The sequence below is a fragment of the Mucor mucedo genome, assembly GCF_025094135.1.
Source record: "Mucor mucedo strain NRRL 3635 chromosome Unknown EV154scaffold_62, whole genome shotgun sequence".
NCBI lineage: Eukaryota > Fungi > Mucoromycota > Mucoromycetes > Mucorales > Mucoraceae > Mucor > Mucor mucedo.
In genome coordinates, this window is record NW_026252346.1 from 12,684 (window position 1) to 30,300 (window position 17,617).

The 17,617-nt window shown below is 36.3% G+C and overlaps 6 protein-coding genes across 6 annotated transcripts; 3 read left to right on the forward strand and 3 right to left on the reverse strand.

The window, feature by feature from the left end:
- Positions 1–716: 716 nt before the first annotated feature.
- Positions 717–1,341, reverse strand: EV154DRAFT_422897 (Homeodomain-like protein; the record flags this gene model as incomplete). Its single annotated transcript, XM_051596112.1, has 2 exons — positions 717–1,047; positions 1,124–1,341. Coding segments are annotated over 2 exons (549 nt in total), but the record flags the coding sequence as incomplete, so codon positions are not given.
- Positions 1,342–1,845: 504 nt separating this feature from the next.
- On the forward strand, positions 1,846–4,233 carry EV154DRAFT_538612 (uncharacterized protein; the record flags this gene model as incomplete). Its single annotated transcript, XM_051604289.1, has 3 exons — positions 1,846–1,848; positions 3,135–3,204; positions 3,425–4,233. 3 exons carry the CDS (start codon positions 1,846–1,848, stop codon positions 4,231–4,233), a joined length of 882 nt encoding a protein of 293 aa, XP_051456325.1.
- Positions 4,234–9,491: 5,258 nt separating this feature from the next.
- EV154DRAFT_402331 (F/Y-rich N-terminus-domain-containing protein) lies at positions 9,492–10,614 on the forward strand (the record flags this gene model as incomplete). The annotated part of the gene is made up of 4 exons (XM_051595301.1): positions 9,492–9,527; positions 9,592–9,662; positions 9,807–10,133; positions 10,206–10,614. Coding segments are annotated over 4 exons (843 nt in total), but the record flags the coding sequence as incomplete, so codon positions are not given.
- Positions 10,615–10,860: 246 nt separating this feature from the next.
- EV154DRAFT_399559 (uncharacterized protein) lies at positions 10,861–11,547 on the reverse strand (the record flags this gene model as incomplete). Its single annotated transcript, XM_051595255.1, has 1 exon — positions 10,861–11,547. A coding segment is annotated over one exon (687 nt), but the record flags the coding sequence as incomplete, so codon positions are not given.
- A 2,475-nt stretch (positions 11,548–14,022) lies between these two features.
- Positions 14,023–14,699, forward strand: EV154DRAFT_482628 (uncharacterized protein; the record flags this gene model as incomplete). Its single annotated transcript, XM_051598512.1, has 4 exons — positions 14,023–14,091; positions 14,159–14,286; positions 14,350–14,410; positions 14,469–14,699. The coding sequence occupies 4 exons, from the start codon at positions 14,023–14,025 to the stop codon at positions 14,697–14,699; spliced, it is 489 nt and encodes a 162-aa protein (XP_051456328.1).
- Positions 14,700–14,841: 142 nt separating this feature from the next.
- EV154DRAFT_552628 (ATP-NAD kinase-like domain-containing protein) lies at positions 14,842–17,135 on the reverse strand (the record flags this gene model as incomplete). Its single annotated transcript, XM_051605070.1, has 6 exons — positions 16,952–17,135; positions 16,718–16,862; positions 16,502–16,646; positions 15,793–16,434; positions 15,531–15,720; positions 14,842–15,449 (listed from the first exon to the last, which is right to left on the reverse strand). The coding sequence occupies exons 1-6, from the start codon at positions 17,112–17,114 to the stop codon at positions 14,842–14,844; spliced, it is 1,893 nt and encodes a 630-aa protein (XP_051456329.1). The 5' UTR covers positions 17,115–17,135.
- Between the last annotated feature and the right edge of the window lie 482 nt (positions 17,136–17,617).

The following is a 17,617-nucleotide window of genomic DNA, read 5'->3' on the forward strand; positions in this document are numbered from 1 at the left end:
TTTTGTTAAAAAAAAAAAAAGGAGAATGAAGGATAACGTTCAAGGGATGTGTGACACACTTGATTGAATCGTATATAGTAAAGTCTACATATCAGTTTTATGTGTACATATATATATATAATTTATTAAAATGATCTAAAATACTAGGAAAGACTGAGTGAATTGTGCTGTAAATCAAAAAGGGAAAAATCGAATTGGTTCATAGAGGGATGATATTGTGTGGAGAATAGGTTGGGTATGGAATCATGGTCATGAATGAAGGAAGAGTAGGAAAGATCAAGGTCATCCAAGATGCGTGTAGCATCCATAGCAGACAAGGGAGAAACAGTGTCTGTGATTTGACTGAAGGAAGAAAAGGAGTCGGGTGAGGTACAGTAATCATCGTCTTCTTCCTCTTCTTCTTCTTCTTCTTCATCGTTTTCCTTGTGAATGGTGGTGGTGGTGGTGGTATGAAATGTATCATAGGAGGAGAGTGTTGAAGTAGGGGATGCCAGTGGCGATATAATATCGTGTGGAATAGTAATGGATTTGGTGGGTTCAATCGACATCTTTTGACTTAATAAGATATAAGGGACTCCTAATCGTATAGGCGAAGCGGATAAAGTCTCGATGGCTTCATGATCTGTGGTATTTTGACAAAGTTCTTTTAACTTTTTAGTAGGTTTTTTCTTTTGACAAGAAGGAGGACTAGGTTTAAGTTTTTTATGAATCTTGCTTTGGATTTGATTCCATCGTGTTCTACTTTGACGTTGTGTTCTGCCTGGAATCGATTCAGCGACACGAATCCAACAACAACCGAATTTTTTGACGGCGGATTGTAACTTGTCATCTTCGTCTTTCTTCCAACGACCCTTTCGTACTGAGGGATCCAATGCTTCTGTCCAACGTGCTTGACATTGAATACCAGTACGATTAGGGATCTTTTGTGCTATTTTACTCCAAGAGAGTGTGTCTTGTTGTGATGACTTTTTACTGAGATACTTGTCAACAGAAGCAGTGAGGATATCATCTTCTTCCTTGGACCAACGACCCTTCTGTACATGGGTGCTATAGGTAATTGAAAATGATGGTGTAAGTTATAATTAAATTTAAAGATAGAGAGAGGGGTGGTTTCTATAGTTACTTCAAGGCACCTAGCCAACGGGTAGAGCATTGGACAGGTGTACGGTTGGGAACATGACTGGCAATAAGAGACCATTTATGAGATCCGTAAAGATCCACTGCTTCCAAAAGTAATTTATCTTCTGCTTCTGTCCAACGACAATAAGATGGTGTGTGTCGACTGATGCTGCCTACGTCTTGTTTAAATACAGAAAATACACCCTTGCCTGATTGATTCATTCACTGTGTGTATATATTAAAATAAAAGAGAGAGAGAGAGAGTAGGGGGGGGGGGAAGAGGAAATGGGGGAGTGGGGTGATTTTTGTACAAAAGAAAATATATAAAAAAAAAAAGAGAGAGAGAAAAAAAAAAGAAAGAGAACAAATAAAACTAGTCCTCTTTATATCTTTTTTACGTCTTGAATTGAATGTCCTCATGGGTTTTTTTTTTTTTTTTTTTTTTGTCTATGTATTGTGTCTCCATATAATTCTTAAAGGTAATCGTAAAAAAAAAGAGGGGATCCGCGGGCAAATTCGGAGATCAATAAGTTAAAATAAGTAACAAAAAAATTGTATGGGAAAAGAGGGGTGGGCGGCTTTTGTAAAACAAAAAGGAATATCATTGTGCCATTACTACTTTTTGACGTGTCAATACATAAAGAAATAAGAATGGCTAATAATTTTTATAGTATTTTGGTAATGCTACTAAACTTTTTATTTTTTCTGTACTTTTTTTAGGGTAGCATGGTTACTCGATTTTAAAAAAAAAAAAAAAGAACTGCCCAAAAATAATAATTTATGGTTTTTTAGTCAAAGCGCTTGACTTTAGTGTTTCTCAAATCGTTTTTGATTTAGTGTTTCCCAAATGTAACCCGATCCAAGTTACACAAACAAATAAGATAGACAATAAAAATGTGGGGATAATTCCAGAGACAGCTCAGTTGTGTTTAAACTCTTTTTTAGTAACTATATTTTTTTTTGTGAGCGGGACAAACTATATCTTTTTTTTTTTTTTTTTCCCGTAGTGGGGTACTATTTCTTGTCGCTTGTGAATTTCTTTTCCAGGAATCTTTCCCGGTATGTCTTTCGGTGCGATATAACTGGTTCTTGATTAGATTGAACAAATGTTTTTAGCGTAGACTGGGATATAAAAAAAAACAAAGGTTTAAAATACAAGGTATCTTTTTTTTTTCTTTAAAGGAAATTTTCATACTTTTTTATCCACTGTAAAGTTGGGTGGCATCAGCGGTAAATTTAATAGCGTATCTTGCCATCTTTTCTAAGGTGATAATGAAGGAGAATAAATAATGTCAGTGACATATATTTAAGTACCTATCTTCTTTTTTATTTTTACCTGTGATAGTGCTTTTGCTTTCTCTTGTTTTTCTCGAGCTACTTTTTTAGCCATAGCCAACATATTGAACTTTTCTTCACGTTCCTCCCACATGGCCTTTGCCTTTAAATAATCTTGTTGCTCTAACGCCTTTTCTGTCTCGTTCGTAGGAGCTGTCACTTTAGGTGTCTCATGTTGCTTTGCATTCAACTGTCTTTTTTCTCTTCTCTTTTCTAGTTTCTTTTTCTTTCGAAATTCCCAACGTTTTAATCTTGTTGGTTCATTCTCCATTACAACATTTAAAAAAAAAAGGGTCCAACACAAAGAATTTTTTGCGTTATGCCAGTTTGCGCGGTGCGCCCTACTTTCCAAGAGACTGCTTTTTTTTTTCTCTCTCTCTTGTGAGGGAGGAGGGTAGGAGTTTCATTTGATGAGATTGGTTCGACCGAAAGTTTGGCAATTTATGAAATCCTTCCTTTATACAGCAACGTCGAACAATGGTATGTAGTCCACACATAGCCTTTTTTTAAAAGAACTGTTTCTATGACTGTCTCAACCATATCTAAATGGATGGATGGATAGTCTTTTTTTTTTTAAAAAAAAAAAAAAAAAAAAAAGAATAGACAAACACGGCCTTTTTTTCTGATATTGAAATGGCGAAAATGAAGCATTGGCAATTAAACTAATTTGTCAATTATAGCCTTTCGTCAAGCAACAAAAGAACAAGGCTTACTTCAAGCGTTACCAAGTCAAGTATCGTAGAAGAAGAGGTAAACAGTCTTTTATATATTTAGAAACACAATTCAAAGCGCAAATTGGAGACGAGTTTTTATGGATTTCAATGATTAATTGGACGACATGAAACATGGAAAAAGAGAGAGAGACATAGAGAAAAAGAAGAAACGTTTCATTTTTGCGCTTTGTTTTTTTTGTGTGTGTGGAAAGAGAGACATGAAAGCTCAATATAGACTAACTTGTAATTAATGTTAGAGGGTAAGACCGATTACTATGCTCGTAAGAGACTTGTCGTTCAAGCCAAGAACAAGTACAACTCTCCCAAGTACAGATTGGTTGTTCGTTTCACCAACAAGGATATTGTTTGTCAAATCATCTATGCCAAGCTCCAAGGTGATTTCGTTCTCTCTGCCGCCTATGCTCATGAACTTCCCCGTTATGGTGTCAAGGGTGGTTTGACTAACTGGGCCTCTGCTTATGCTACTGGTCTTCTCCTTGCCCGTCGTACTCTTGCCAAGCTCGGTCTTGCTGATAAGTACGAAGGTTTCGCTGAGCCCGATGGTACTGTCCAATTGATTGAAGCTGCTGAGGATGCTCCCCGTCCTTTCAAGGCTTTCCTCGATGTTGGTCTTGCTCGTACCTCCACTGGTGCTCGTGTCTTTGGTGCCATGAAGGGTGCCTCTGATGGTGGTATCTTTGTTCCCCACAACGGTAACCGTTTCCCTGGTTTCGATTTAGAGACCAAGACCAACGATGATGAACTTCTCCGTAACTACATTTATGGTGTTCACGTTGCTGAGTACATGGAATACCTCGAAGAAGAAGATGAGGAACGTTATAAGAAGCAATTCGCCACCTTCATTAAGGCTGGTATTACTTCTGATAAGGTTGAAGATATGTACACTGAAGCTCATGAGGCTATCCGTGCCAACCCTGCTGCTCAACTCGCTGAGAAGAAGGGTAAGCCCGCTAAGCCTTATCGTCGTCTTATTGCTCTCAACAACAAGCAAAAGGCTGCCAAGATTGCTGATGCCAAGGCTATCTTTGAAGCTTCCAGAGCTTAAATTTCTCGGTTTAATTATTAAACACAAAAAAATAAAATCTACCAGTTTTTTTTTTGTTGTAAAATTCTGTCCTTTTTTTTTTTTTTTTTCATGCATTTGTTAACTCCCATATACGCTGTTTGTGTAGCAATTTTTTTTTTTTTTTACAGATGAATTGTTTCCAGCTTATATTATAATTATACCGGATCGATTTTTTTTATAACCCAAATATCTTTTTTAACCTCCACACACGCACACCATCTAATCTGGTCCTACGGTAAAACAGATTAAAAAAAGAAAAGGGATATGCCCGACCGACTCTCCCCTCAACCGTTACCAAATGCGAGTTTTTATATTATGCATTGATCACATTATATATAGAAGGCTCATCGTATTCGCTCATTTGATAAACTTTTTCGGGTGCAGTAGTATCAATCTCTCGTATCTGTCTAGAAACAATGCTGTATCACTCTGTACTCACACCCTTTTTTTTTCTGTATCTATACCTTATTTTTATGCTTCTCAGATTTTTTTTTTTTTTATTTATATATGTATAAAAAAAAAAGGTACCATTTATTCGACTGTCATGGCAACCAATGCTTATCTTTTTTTTTCATGTTTTACAAGTTTAGATTGTTCCCCCATGTTGGGACATAAGAAAGGTTGAATCAGTCCATGTAAAAAACTTATTATCTGGGAGCGTGTGTGTGTGTGTCATCTTCCTTTAGTTTGAATTTTAAAAAAAATCAAATGGAAATCTCCGCCTTAAGGGCTTTTTACAATAAACGTGTACACCCCTCCCAAAGCTCAGCATTTTTTTTTTTTTTTTGTTATGTTGTACTCGTGGGTTACCCCACCACTCTACTGTATTCGTCATGGGTAACGCTATAAGCCACACACATGCTAAATTGATCTTGGGGAGTACACCCGGAAAATAAAAAATTTATAAAGAAAATATTGCATTATGTAATCATTACAGACCCTTCTATAAGAAAGGGTGTAGGAAAAGAGAGCAAGCTTAATAGAAAAAGTTGTAAATAGAATAACTTATTTTTTTTTCTTTTTCTCAAGGTGAGAAATATTTTAATTTGCTTCACAATGAAGCCATGATGATAATACTCTTGTCCATACGAGTGTAACACATTAAAAATATCCGCTTTTTTTTTAATTTCTTTAAAAAAAGATGCGATAAATCACGGGAAAAAGTGATATAAATGTTACTCAAAAGTGATGTAAATACGCATTCCCTTGTTCTTCATCAACGTCTTTTTTGTTATTCTCCTTTTTTTTTTTTTTAAAAAAAAAAAAAAAAAAAAAAAAAAAAACGCTTTACATCATACCACCACTTAGGACTAGTTCATGGGAATCAGACATTTTTATTAGAATATGCAACATCACCAAAAAAAAACAGACAGCAAGCATAAAAAACCAAATGCTATTTTAGTAAAAAAAAAAAAAAAAGGGCAGTGCCCTATTTGTTGGCATGTGTGATACTACAAAAATCAAAAAAAAAAAAAGATGTGTGAAGCCTAGCCTTGCCCGAAATTTGATTGATGTATCAGACAGGAAAATTAAATACTGTATATGAGTTTATTGATGAGCATTTAGACGTCTCTCACACTTTGTAATTTCTGTGTCAAGTCAATCTATGTAAACCCAAGTGATGGCTCAACGATTGTCTTTTTAGAAAAGCATTGACTATAAAATAAGACAATGGTTTTATAATTATATATGGCCTTAATTTACCAGAGACTCATTATCTTAAAAAAAAAAATCACAACTTATTCTGATCTCTTGTTTTTGCTTTTCTATTGACGATCATGAAGATATAAATTTGCAAATTGTCTTATTTTTGATATATTTTGATGAAAAGCAAAAGACGACTGAAAGATTCCTGCTTGGTTATTATAGTCCAGCGTGCATGAATTTTTTATGTGATTCATATGGACTTTTTTTTTTGCAAATTACAAAGAGTGGGAATGTTTTAATGCTCTTTAGTAGACTAATCTATGGACTTTTTTTTTTCTGATACGTTCATAGACTTTCGGGGCAAGGGACTTGCAATTTATACTTCTTAACCTCTTTGACCTTTTAAAAGGTACCACTTTTATGTCATCAAAGACGCTGCTTGATGTGCTGTAGATGGATAAATTACATTTTGGGTTTAGTGCTTTCTGTGAGAGAAACTGACTAAGACGTGCTATTCACCGATCAATTTCTACCGTGCTCTTGTGAGAAAAGGGGATTGTAGTGTGCGTCATATTGAGCGTTTTTTTTTTTTTTTTTTTTTTAAGAAGAATCACAAAGACTTTTTTGCAGTTTGTATACATCATTTTTTGCGTAACATGGGATCACTTCCTTAGTGACAAAAAAAAAAGGGTTCGGATTTTTGCGGGATATGGGCGATGTCGCGATCAACTTTAAAGTCTTATTTTTTTCTCATGTTAAAGCAGACAGTTTACAAAAAAAAAAGGTCATATGGTGTCGATGATTAATTTAAATCATATGAACTAAAAAAAAAAAATACCCCACACATTGGTTTTATCAAGATGGTAACGCTCTCATGATCTTTTTACTGTAAAAGCTCTTTTGGTTGGCTCTAGTACCTCTAATGTTAATATTTTTTTTTGTGGGGGGGTTATCTCATGCTAGCTTTCTTTGGTCATTATGTCGTTTAACCTACCTCTAATTATACTAAATCAGGCAGTTTTTTTTTTTTTTTTTTTTTTTTTTTTTGAAGATGTCTAGTAGTGCAGAAGTGCTTGTATAACCATAATTAAGTGGTATCCTTTGAAGACCATCATTAGCTACACAAGAATTATAATTTAGCTACTGATAACCTTCTTGCATTTAAGAAGAGCTATGTGCTGTGTTGAACATATAAGTTTATATTACTTCAAGAGTGATTGCTAATATAATTCTTATTTTTTTGTCAGTGAGAATCACTTTTAATATGCTTATTTCAGATCACCTTTCAATAAGCATGCCTTTTTTTTTTTTTTTTTTTGCCAGAAGCTTTCAAAAAAAGAGAGGGAGAAAAAATCTGCTAGTTATACATTGTTAATTATCAAACAAATTAAGGAACATGCTTGGAAAATACGAGATAGTGGGAAAGTTATAAGTAATCACCATGTACATACAATTGCAATATTTTTGACAATTTATTATCAAATTGCTTATCAAATCTTTTTTCTCAGGGGGAAAAAAAAGACAGAAGCCCCAAGTTGGGCCCAATGAATCCATAAAGTCCATTAGGGTGATATTTATGCAAGAATAAAACAACTTCTTTCTAAACAAGTCTTAAAAAGTTTTCTGCATATTGATGGGAAGGTGGTCATTGCAATTCTCTTAAATTCAGATCACTTCAAGTGCAATAGATTGGTTTAAATATACACTGTTATCAAAATGCGTTCTTGATATTACATAGAATTGTAAGCCCGTTTAAAGACTTGGGTTTTATAATGATTTACCTTAGTGAAACTGATGCTTTGTGCATTGATCCATACTTCAACTTTTTTTTTTTTTTTGCCATCAATTCTATCACACTTGCTCCATGGAGCTTCTCTTCTACTCTTTACCATGATATTCTACTATAATAAAACTATCTCTTCGCAAAAAAAAAATTCTATTTAGAACGATGTTATTTGACAACCTGTCAAAAATGACTACGAGTGTAAAATAAAAAAAATAAAAATACACATGACTCATATTTCTCAGTGTGTTTTTAAATAAATAGAAAGGTGTTTATTTAGATGTTGGTTTACAACTATGAATATGAAAAAAAAAAAGGGTTGGTTTGCAAACAATCTAAAGATTATATTGGCTTATCGAAGCAGAAAGATTTTTTGTCTTGATCAAAAAGCAGTAGTGAGCGCTTACGCTACGCATAAATAGCCGTACGATGTTGTTATGATGTTTTTACAGGACATGGCTCCAAGAAGCTATATACATTGCACGAGCTTATTGACATGCCACAATTCATACACCGGAAAAAGTGTAACACATGAGTCTATGACAAACCCTTATTTCTTGTCAGATAGATTTCACAGGAATTACAGTATAAAAGAACATCATAGATCAGTGAGAAAGGCTTTCTATGTATGTAATACTACTGAATGACAGTGAATTTTTTAACTCCCAGTCATTACTTTTTTCACCCTGATCTTAGATGCTTGCTGATACATGCTACCCCATCTCCTAGCACACAGACATACACACCTATACATTAACTAGAAATACTGGGATTAAGCGCCCGTCCATTACCGATTTATTGAAAGTGTTGTGTAGCGTTTTTTGACTGGTCCCATATAGTAAGAACGTATCAAGGCGAAGTAATAGCAATACCCGCTATTATCGTTGTCCAAAGTGTATTAGCTTAAACCATATATCGAGTAATAGATACGATTCGTCGTTTACTAGATTTAATTCTTTTATCTCTCACAAGCCAAAACTAAGTTTATACGTTATAAGAGGGGATCGGTTTCCCAAAGTATTCACGGTTGGTGTTATATATATATATGTATTTGTTAAGTCTAAGGGTAGGTAGAGTCCCGTTAAAACAAAAGGGATTTACTGCCCTTTGCCTGATATCCTGCTAAACTGACCCGCTGTCATTCTTTCTAAATATCTGTTAGGCTTGATATAGAATGAATAGGGTGTGCCTATCTATCATTCTATTGCAATGCATTCTACTCGCTAAATTTCATTCTATATACTACGATGGCTGGGCAAATAAAATTGTGCCTGAATTCAAATCTCTGCTGTGAGCCCAAAACGTGTGTGTGTATGTGTGTGTATAATGTTCTTTTGACTGGGAGTGCCTCTAATGTGAAGTTTGCCTCTAACACTTGATCTTTTTGTGCACGGTCATTAGCAAATAGTATATTCTTTTAATAGGATGAGGTAGTTTGGTTGTAAAGGGAAAGTAAAACTTTCGTGTTTTATGGCGTCAAAGTAACCAATATTTACTTCTAATCGACTTGTAAAGATGTTGCTTGTCATTACAAAAGTAAAGAAGAAGGGAGGAAAAAGCTTGAAAGCTGGTTTTTAAATTAAAATAAAATCAAGACTGACCAAGCTTTTTAATAAAAAGGAAAACTGGGGATTTTTATTTTTATTTTTTCTTCGCCTTCTTCTCTCTACTAGTCCTCTAAATTTTTTAATTTTTTTCACACACACAAATGAACGAAACAAGATCATCCTCGCCTCAAAAGCAGCAGCAGAAGCAGCAGAAGCAGCATACAAACGACATGGAATTAACGCCATTGGAGTATGAATATAAGCAATTGAAACGTAAAATGAAGGAAATGACTGAGGTATATTTTCGTATATATAACTATATATCAACGCCCTTAGATGAGATAATAATAAGGATAATAGATGAATATTGGGCTGAATAAAGATTATTTTCATGCAAAAAAGAAAATCCGTACACTGACCTTTGAACGAAAGTAAGTGTAAAAAAAAAAAGAGGGTAAAGCTAGAAAAAAAAATGGGAATGTATCAACTCATATGAAAAAAAAAAGTCTTTTATTGGATAACATTGGTCGATTGGAAAATATGGCATCAGATGATAGTGATAGTGATATATACAGTGATTTATCAGATACGGACGACGATTTGGATATTGCCACATTCTCAAATTCGATCGTTGCCAAATCCAAAATTCTAAAGCGATTGGCTGTAGTTAAACCGGACATGGCAACGACGACTGTATCTTCTGCTCCCAAACGAACCAAGTTGACTCGGATGTCTGTCAAAACGCGTCGTGTTCAACCCATTGATCGAGATAGTCAGGGCAATCCAAAACTGCCTCAACAAATTGGTGTCTTGACGGTATTAAACTTGGGTACCATTGTCACTGACAGACCTACTTTTCATAACGAGCGATATATATTCCCAGTAGGTTACACCGTAAGCAGGTAATAGCTTTTTATATAAGCTTAGAATTCAAAATAACGCTTTATTTTCACATATAAAAAAAAAAAAAATAGGACGTATCCCAGCATGATTGATCCTCATAGTAATACAGTCATCACATCAACGATTGTGGACGGTGGTGACGCGCCACGATTTCATGTAGTGGCAGCTGATATGCCACATGAACCGATTATTGCCAACTCTGCTACAGGAGCATGGACTGTGGTGGTTCGCCGATCCAACGAGATTCGCCACCGTGATCATTCGAATTCGGCCAGTGGACCTGATTATTATGGGTTTAAACATCCCACCATTGCCAACTTGATTCAAGATTTACCCGGTGCTAGAGATTTAAAGCAATATGTTTGGCAGACCTTTGAAGAGATGGAACCACGTGCCGCCAAAGGTGTGATGGCTGCAGCAGAAAAAAAGAGAGGTAATCTGGAACAGATGGGAAGTGCCAATAAGAAACTACCTGAAGAGTATGAGGAAGAAGAAGAAGAAGAGGAGGATTTGTCTTTGATAAGCGAACTTTAAACGAAAGAAAGAAAAACAACTTCATTTTTGTACATAATTATATCATTTTCTTTTAGCCACCACTATCACCCCTATTTTTTTTTCCTCTTCTTTCTTTAATAGTATGCATAATTAATAAATAATCGCTTATATATATATATTCATGTTATTTATTGGATTGACTTCCACATAGAATAAAGGTGAGACTGAGACTTAAATGTACAATGTAGCATCAGCATTGGAAGTTTTGATTTCGATGTTGATATTTGACTTGTTTCCCAAGTTCTTGCAGGTACCTTTTTTCGTTGATTTTTCATTGGTTTCATAATGCAAGGAAGATCGTTCTGTTGATTTCGCTACTACGTTGGCTGAACCAGTACTATTGGATTTAACACTAAAGTGACCGGAAAATGTGCTGGGTAAATAAACATTGACAGGTGCATTCGATGATTCGATTGAAATAGTAGCAGATCCATTAGCGATATCCAAGATATGAATATCCATGGGTGCATTGGATGTTTTTACGATTAATTCTTTACCGACCGAGACATTTCCCAAATTGATGGGTGCATTCTTTGTCTTGAGACTGACACGAGGTGCCTGAATAAAGCTATGAATGCGAATGGGAGCGTTGGTGATTTCGACATCAAGAAAATTGGCAATGATGGACTCTCCTTGAACTGCAAAGACACCGTTGGTAGATTTGACTTTGATTGTATCCGTAGCAAATAGATGGCCTTCCACTGTAATAGCACCATTTGCGTTCTCCAACAGGATGGTATCTGTGGCTGAAAGTGAACCGTGAATGGTCATTGGACCGTTCTTGGTCTTTAAGTGACAGGTACTGCCAGACCAACTTTCAGCAAGGTCAAGTGGGGCATTGTTTTTAATGATTTCCAATTCGCTATCGTAATCAGAAGTAGTGTTTGGACCTCTTCTGCTACCACCTGAACTGCTTTCGGTTGCGCTACTGTTTCCACTTGAGTTTGAGCCTGAGCCTGAGCTTTCACCTGAGCTGCTTCCTCCACTTGGACTGTCTCGTCTGACACTGTTTCTTCCGGCTGTACTGCTTCCGCTGACACTTCCTTCGCTTGCATATCTTTCATTTGCGCTGCTTTCATTAGCACTGCTTTCACCTTCATTGCTTCCACTAGCACTACTTTGATTGGATTCATATTTTGGTCTGTAAGGTTCATAAGGTACATCAGGCGATCGAGAAGTGTTAGAACCTTCTTCACTGTCACTTCTTCTCGAGGAGCGACGAGAACCACCTCTTTGATTGAAACCTCTATGATCTGCTTTACGCTCTTTACGTTGTTCTCTGCGCTGTTCTCTTCTGTTCATGTATCCATCCACGATATCCATGGCCGCCTGAGAAGCTTGTGTGGCTATGGAGGAGGCCGATCGAGCGACGTCAGAAGTTGAAGAGGTGGCTGTGGCACCTAAAGCGAGATTAGCGGCGTTGCTTACGAGTGTTTCAGCTAAATGAAGTAAATTACCAATGGGGCCGTGATTTGTGTTATAGCTGATATTATGTAATAGGCTGTGTTGGCTGGAAGGAGAATGTTCCTCTTTTTTTACAGGACTAGGACGGTCTGGTATACTGTGATAATCGGGAGGTGCTGATGCAGGTGAAGTTTCTGTATAAGGTGGAGGTGATTCACTAGAACAAGACAACAACTTTAACCCATGGTGTTCTCAGGGTAAGGAAATAAAAACATTATACACTTACAGTGGTTCTTTTCCTTTGTCTGCTCATGTTGAAAGAGAAGCTGAATTAGAGACCAAGAAAAGATAACAATGTTAAAGAAATTACCTGTCATTGAGTTGTTTTTAGGGTATGTTTGAAAGAAGAAGAAAGAAAAAAAGAAGAGGCGTTTTTTTTTTTTTGAGTATTTGCGAATTCTTGGCGCATGACAAGTTGTACTTGGCGAGTGCCCAACGTTTCAGGCTGAGTTGACCCGTGTGGCCAATTAGAAAAAGGTATTCAGTGTGGGTGTCTTTATTTTGTTCTAGATAAAATATCTTGTATTATAATCAGTATATAACAGTGATAGAATGCTGATATATGAACGTATGCAGACTGCGCTTATTTTAACTTTTGTTCAAAGTAGGTCATTTTTTCGAGTATAATCTTTATAGAAGGAAAAAGAATGCGATAAGCTTATTGTTCCACTGCATAACTTTTTTTTAGAGCTATCCCAAATATCACCATGAAAGGCTACTGTTGCTGCTGCTGAGAAATAAGGAAAACAAATATAAAAAAAAAAAAAAAGTTAGAAGGGAGGAAGATGATAAAGAAAATGTGTGATTAATTTGTAAGACATGACGGGACGTCCGCGAGAAACAATCTATAAATATGAATTACCTCGCCCCTCTCCCCTCCTTGTCCGCCATGTGTTTTTGTGTCGCAATGATTTATCGAAAATGCAGAAAATATAAAATATTAAAGGTATACGAGTGACCATGTTCTTTTATGTCATTTTGTCACGCTGTCGAATCACCGATTTAGCATCGGTCCATTTTTTTTTTTTTTTTTTTTTTTAGGTGGGCTAAACGCGAAAAATAGTGTACCTGATTTATATATATATATATATAAAAAGAAAAAGCAAAATCTTGCAGTTGTATATTTTTTATAGAGAAGTTGCTATGTTTCCGCCGATCCATGTATATAATAAATATAAAAAAGAGCTATAAATACAAGAAGATGCAATTTAGGAAAACACCTTTTTGCAATTTTATAAACGTGAATTAATTCAATTCCCACTTCCAAACAGCGCGCGTGCGCGGATGGATAGGTTAATGCTCGCACAGATTGGGAAATGATAATATGAAATGAGTGCCAAGGGTCGGGGTGGATTTTTTGTATATAAATTAAATATGACACCTGATTTAGAGTCGAATAGGTGGTGGTGACACTTTTTTTTTTTTTATAAAAATACTGTTTATGGAATTAAAAAAAGACCAAAGAAATAGCAGCATTGACATCTCTGGACTGTTATATTTAGACATTTCTGTGTAGCCTCCAATCGCCTATTAATAAATTTTCTGTCTTTTCTGTCCTATTGTTTTGACATTTTTTATTTTTTATTTTTTTTTTTAAAAAAGCGTAAACAGGTTTATAAAAGAAGACCTGCATGATTTATTACGCAGTAAAAAGTAATTCTTATCTTGTATAAAACAAGAGGGATAACGGAGTAATTTTTAAAAAGAGTGGAGTTTTTTTTTTTATATGTAATCTTTTACACGTGTAGAGTTTCAAAAAGAAATATGGAAGCTGGCCTGAAAAAAAAAAGTATAAATTATCCCCCCAGTTCCCACTTTCTCACTTTTATCTTTATTACAAACACACATTCCTTTTTTTTTACAAATACAATGAAGTTTTCCGCTCTCTCTATTGCCGCTTTAGCTACTGCCGCCACCACCGTTTCTGCCAACTTTACTGTAAAGATAGATAAAGACGAATTACCTATTTAGGTTGTACTAAACCTTTCTTTTCTTAAAATTTTAGCTTTCTGAGCCTTGGTCTACCTCCGTTTGGACCTCGGGTGGAAATGCCTCTGTTGCTTGGACCTCTGTCGATGAAGCTGGAAAGAAGTGTGAGATTCACTTGTTGACTGGTAACGCCACTGCTGCTACGTAAGTCTTCTTATTTATGTCATCTTATCTCTTTTGCAGTATCCTAAACATCTAGCTCTATAGTTTTGTCAGCAATCTTACTGCCCACGGTAACTTAGTTCCTTGTGACTTCACCAGAGCCAACGTAAGAAAGCAAAAGAAAACATTGTGTTAATATTTTATTCTGACATTTACATATATAGCTTCATCCTCTTCCTGATTATATCTCTGGTGATTACTTTGTTCGTTTCGGTGAGAACGGTGGTGATACTGCCAACTATGCATACTCTGGTTACTTCAAGTATGTTGGTAACGGTACTGCTTCTTATGAAACTCTTACTACTACTCCCGCCCCTGCTGCTGCTGCTGTTGCTACTCCCGCTGCTGATGCTTCCGTGGTTCAAGCTGCTGTTGCTCAACCTGCCAGTATCTAAATATAGAGAGAAAAAAAAAACTTCCCATCCTCCCTTCATTTCATATTACCAATCAATCGAAAAAAAAAAAAAAAAAAAAAATCAAAAAAAAAAAATTATTTGTACAATATATACTTTAACTTTATAATTTCTCCTCATTTATTTATGGATCACTTTTAAGTGCTGTGCGTTCTAATTCTTTGGTAATATGAGCCATATACCGTGCTTTGATGATTTCTTCATCCGACCAGCCGGTAAATGCATCGGGAGTTGAAATATCCGAATCGCTCTCATCTGTCTCGTCAAACGAATCCAAGCTGGAGACACTGAGGTTATCTTCTATGGAGCTAGCACGACGATGACTATTTCTTCTGCTCCCACGGTGACGATCATCGTCATAAAACATGCCAAAGACTTCATCTTGGCCTGCATCGGAAGATCCTACAGAGGAAGAGGAAGAAGAAGATTTACGCGTACTGCCCTGATGATGATGAGTAGCAGTAATGGGTGGAGAAGGGGTATCATGACGAGACAAGGGAGCTAATCCGTTTCTAGGAGAAGCTAAACTGGGTAAATGAGGATGACTATTACTTCTCGAAGAAGATTTGGATCTTGTAGCATGGGATTCAACCACAGCAAAAGATTTTTGACGTTCACGTTTGTTCCAATGAAGACAGTTTTGAAGTGAATTGAACCAATCGGTTGCTTGGTCTTCTTTACACACTGTCGGGAAAGGAAATCGAGAAGCCGTGACTTTAATATGATCTCCCTCTACAAAAGTAATAAAAAAACATTGTGTGAGTCTCTTATGGCTATGCCATTCCAATTCTTTTTTTTTTTTTTCTTGCTTACGTTGGATTTCTACTCGGCCACGGCCGTCGAAACTGACCCAGGCAGTGTTGCGAGAATTAAATGGGACACAGATACGTAATTCCATAGAGTCAGGTACTAGCGTGGGACGGAAAGAAAGTGTATGAGGACAAATGGGTGTGATTAAGATAGCATGAATATCAGGGTGTGTTAATGATCCACCAGCAGAAAGCTACACAGAATAGAGAAATTTAGCTATGTATCCAAGAAAGAAAAGAAAAAAAAAGGGGGGGGGGGGGCTTACGGAATAAGCGGTACTGCCGGTAGGTGTAGAAATGGCCAAACCATCAGCTTGTACGGTGGTTAAATGTTTATCATCCCCAAATAATTCTAATAGGGACACGTAAGGACTAGGACCACGATCCACCACTAAATCATTAATGACGTGATATTTCTCTACGGGAATAGTGGTAAAGCAAGGCACTTGACGTTCTTCCCCCCCTATTGCTGCAGCGGAAGGAGGGGAAGTTTCGGCATCTTGCCAAATCTCTTCTTCTTCTTCAATATCATCTCCATCTACTTCACCAAATTTTTTGGGTTTACCGTCTGCTTCTTGTTGCTGACGTTTTTTTAATTCTTGGCACCAGCCGCCTACGGAAAATTTGCCGGTAACAGGATCACGTACGACGTTTCTTAACTGGACAGCTTTGGCTTCTTCTGGTGATTTGCAATCGGGGTGAGGAACACGGCGGTAGACGGTACATGTTAGGCGACCACGCAGATTGATACGTACCCCGCGTTCAATGGCGCTGTGTAAATGATGCTTATATCTACCGAAATCAAAGGGTGTTAAGAAACCAAGCGAACCTAAATGAAATGGAATGACGGGAGGAATATAGTTTTGGAACAACCATGATGAGAATAACACTGTACCATCACCACCGAGCTTTTTATATATATATATATTACTGTGATTAGACGAATATAGATAGATTTTAGTTATAGGGACTTACTGTGATGATAAAGTCGAATGATTTAGGTTTTAATACACAAATTTCGGGTGTCCAGAATTTGAGCTTTTCGGATGCCAAAGGATGTTTTTTAATTATCTTGGGAAGATTAAAGCGGTTGGATTCCCTGAGTTTTTCATCAACATAACTATTTTAAATGTAAGTATCTATACTGGTAGAAAACAATATTTTTTTCTGAGGGAGGGGGGGGGGCTTTACACTGTGATTCCACTGTCTGTCCCATATCGAGGTGTTTCAATCAAGTATAAGGCCATTTCACGAGTCATTCTAATCAATGAGCAATCGCCAGGTTTTGTAATGATCATGACACATTGAGCGTGCTCCCATTTAACTCTTGTTTTTCCTTTTTGTTATATATGTGTGGGGGGGATATGAATAAAAAAGAAACTTTTTTTTTTTTTACAGTGTACGGTTTTTTGCTTGTTTGCTTACCAATCTTTTTGGCGACTTCTCTGACTGCCTCTGCAGTATCTGCGAGATACGACGTATGTTGAGTTCGTGGAATAGTGACATTACTTTTTTTGGAGGGAGATGTATTCTTTGCCAGCGTTGTTAAAGCGTCTGTTAACACATGGCAAGATATATTATTGGGCATGTTTAAACAAAGTAGAGAAAGATAAAAAAAAAAAAAAAAAAAATGAGGCGCATTTAAATCACCTGGACTCAATTAATACATGTTTTTAAAAGTCATTTGGTGTGTGTGTGAAACCCTTGAAAAGTCCTGTTTAGATATCTTGCAAAAAAAAAAAAAAAAATTGTCGTGTATATAATAGGGATTGCCATATCGGAAGAGGTACGTATGCATTTTTTACCGTGTTGGAAGACCTTGTGTCACTTTATTTTTTTTTTATGCATGCAGATGCCCGGATAAACTTCTACAATAGTCTCTTTGGTGGAGGCATTTACTTGGTTTAGATGACCATTCCATTATTGTATAAAATCATGTCCTATTCTTTTAATCCACACTTCGTATTCTTTTAATTCACACTTGGTTTGTTCGAGGTGTCAATGTCGCATACAAGTAAGCTCGAGTATTGAAAGAGCTTTAGACAGTGTACATTTGCTTGTCAAAAAGAAAAAGAGGTAAGCAAAGATGTG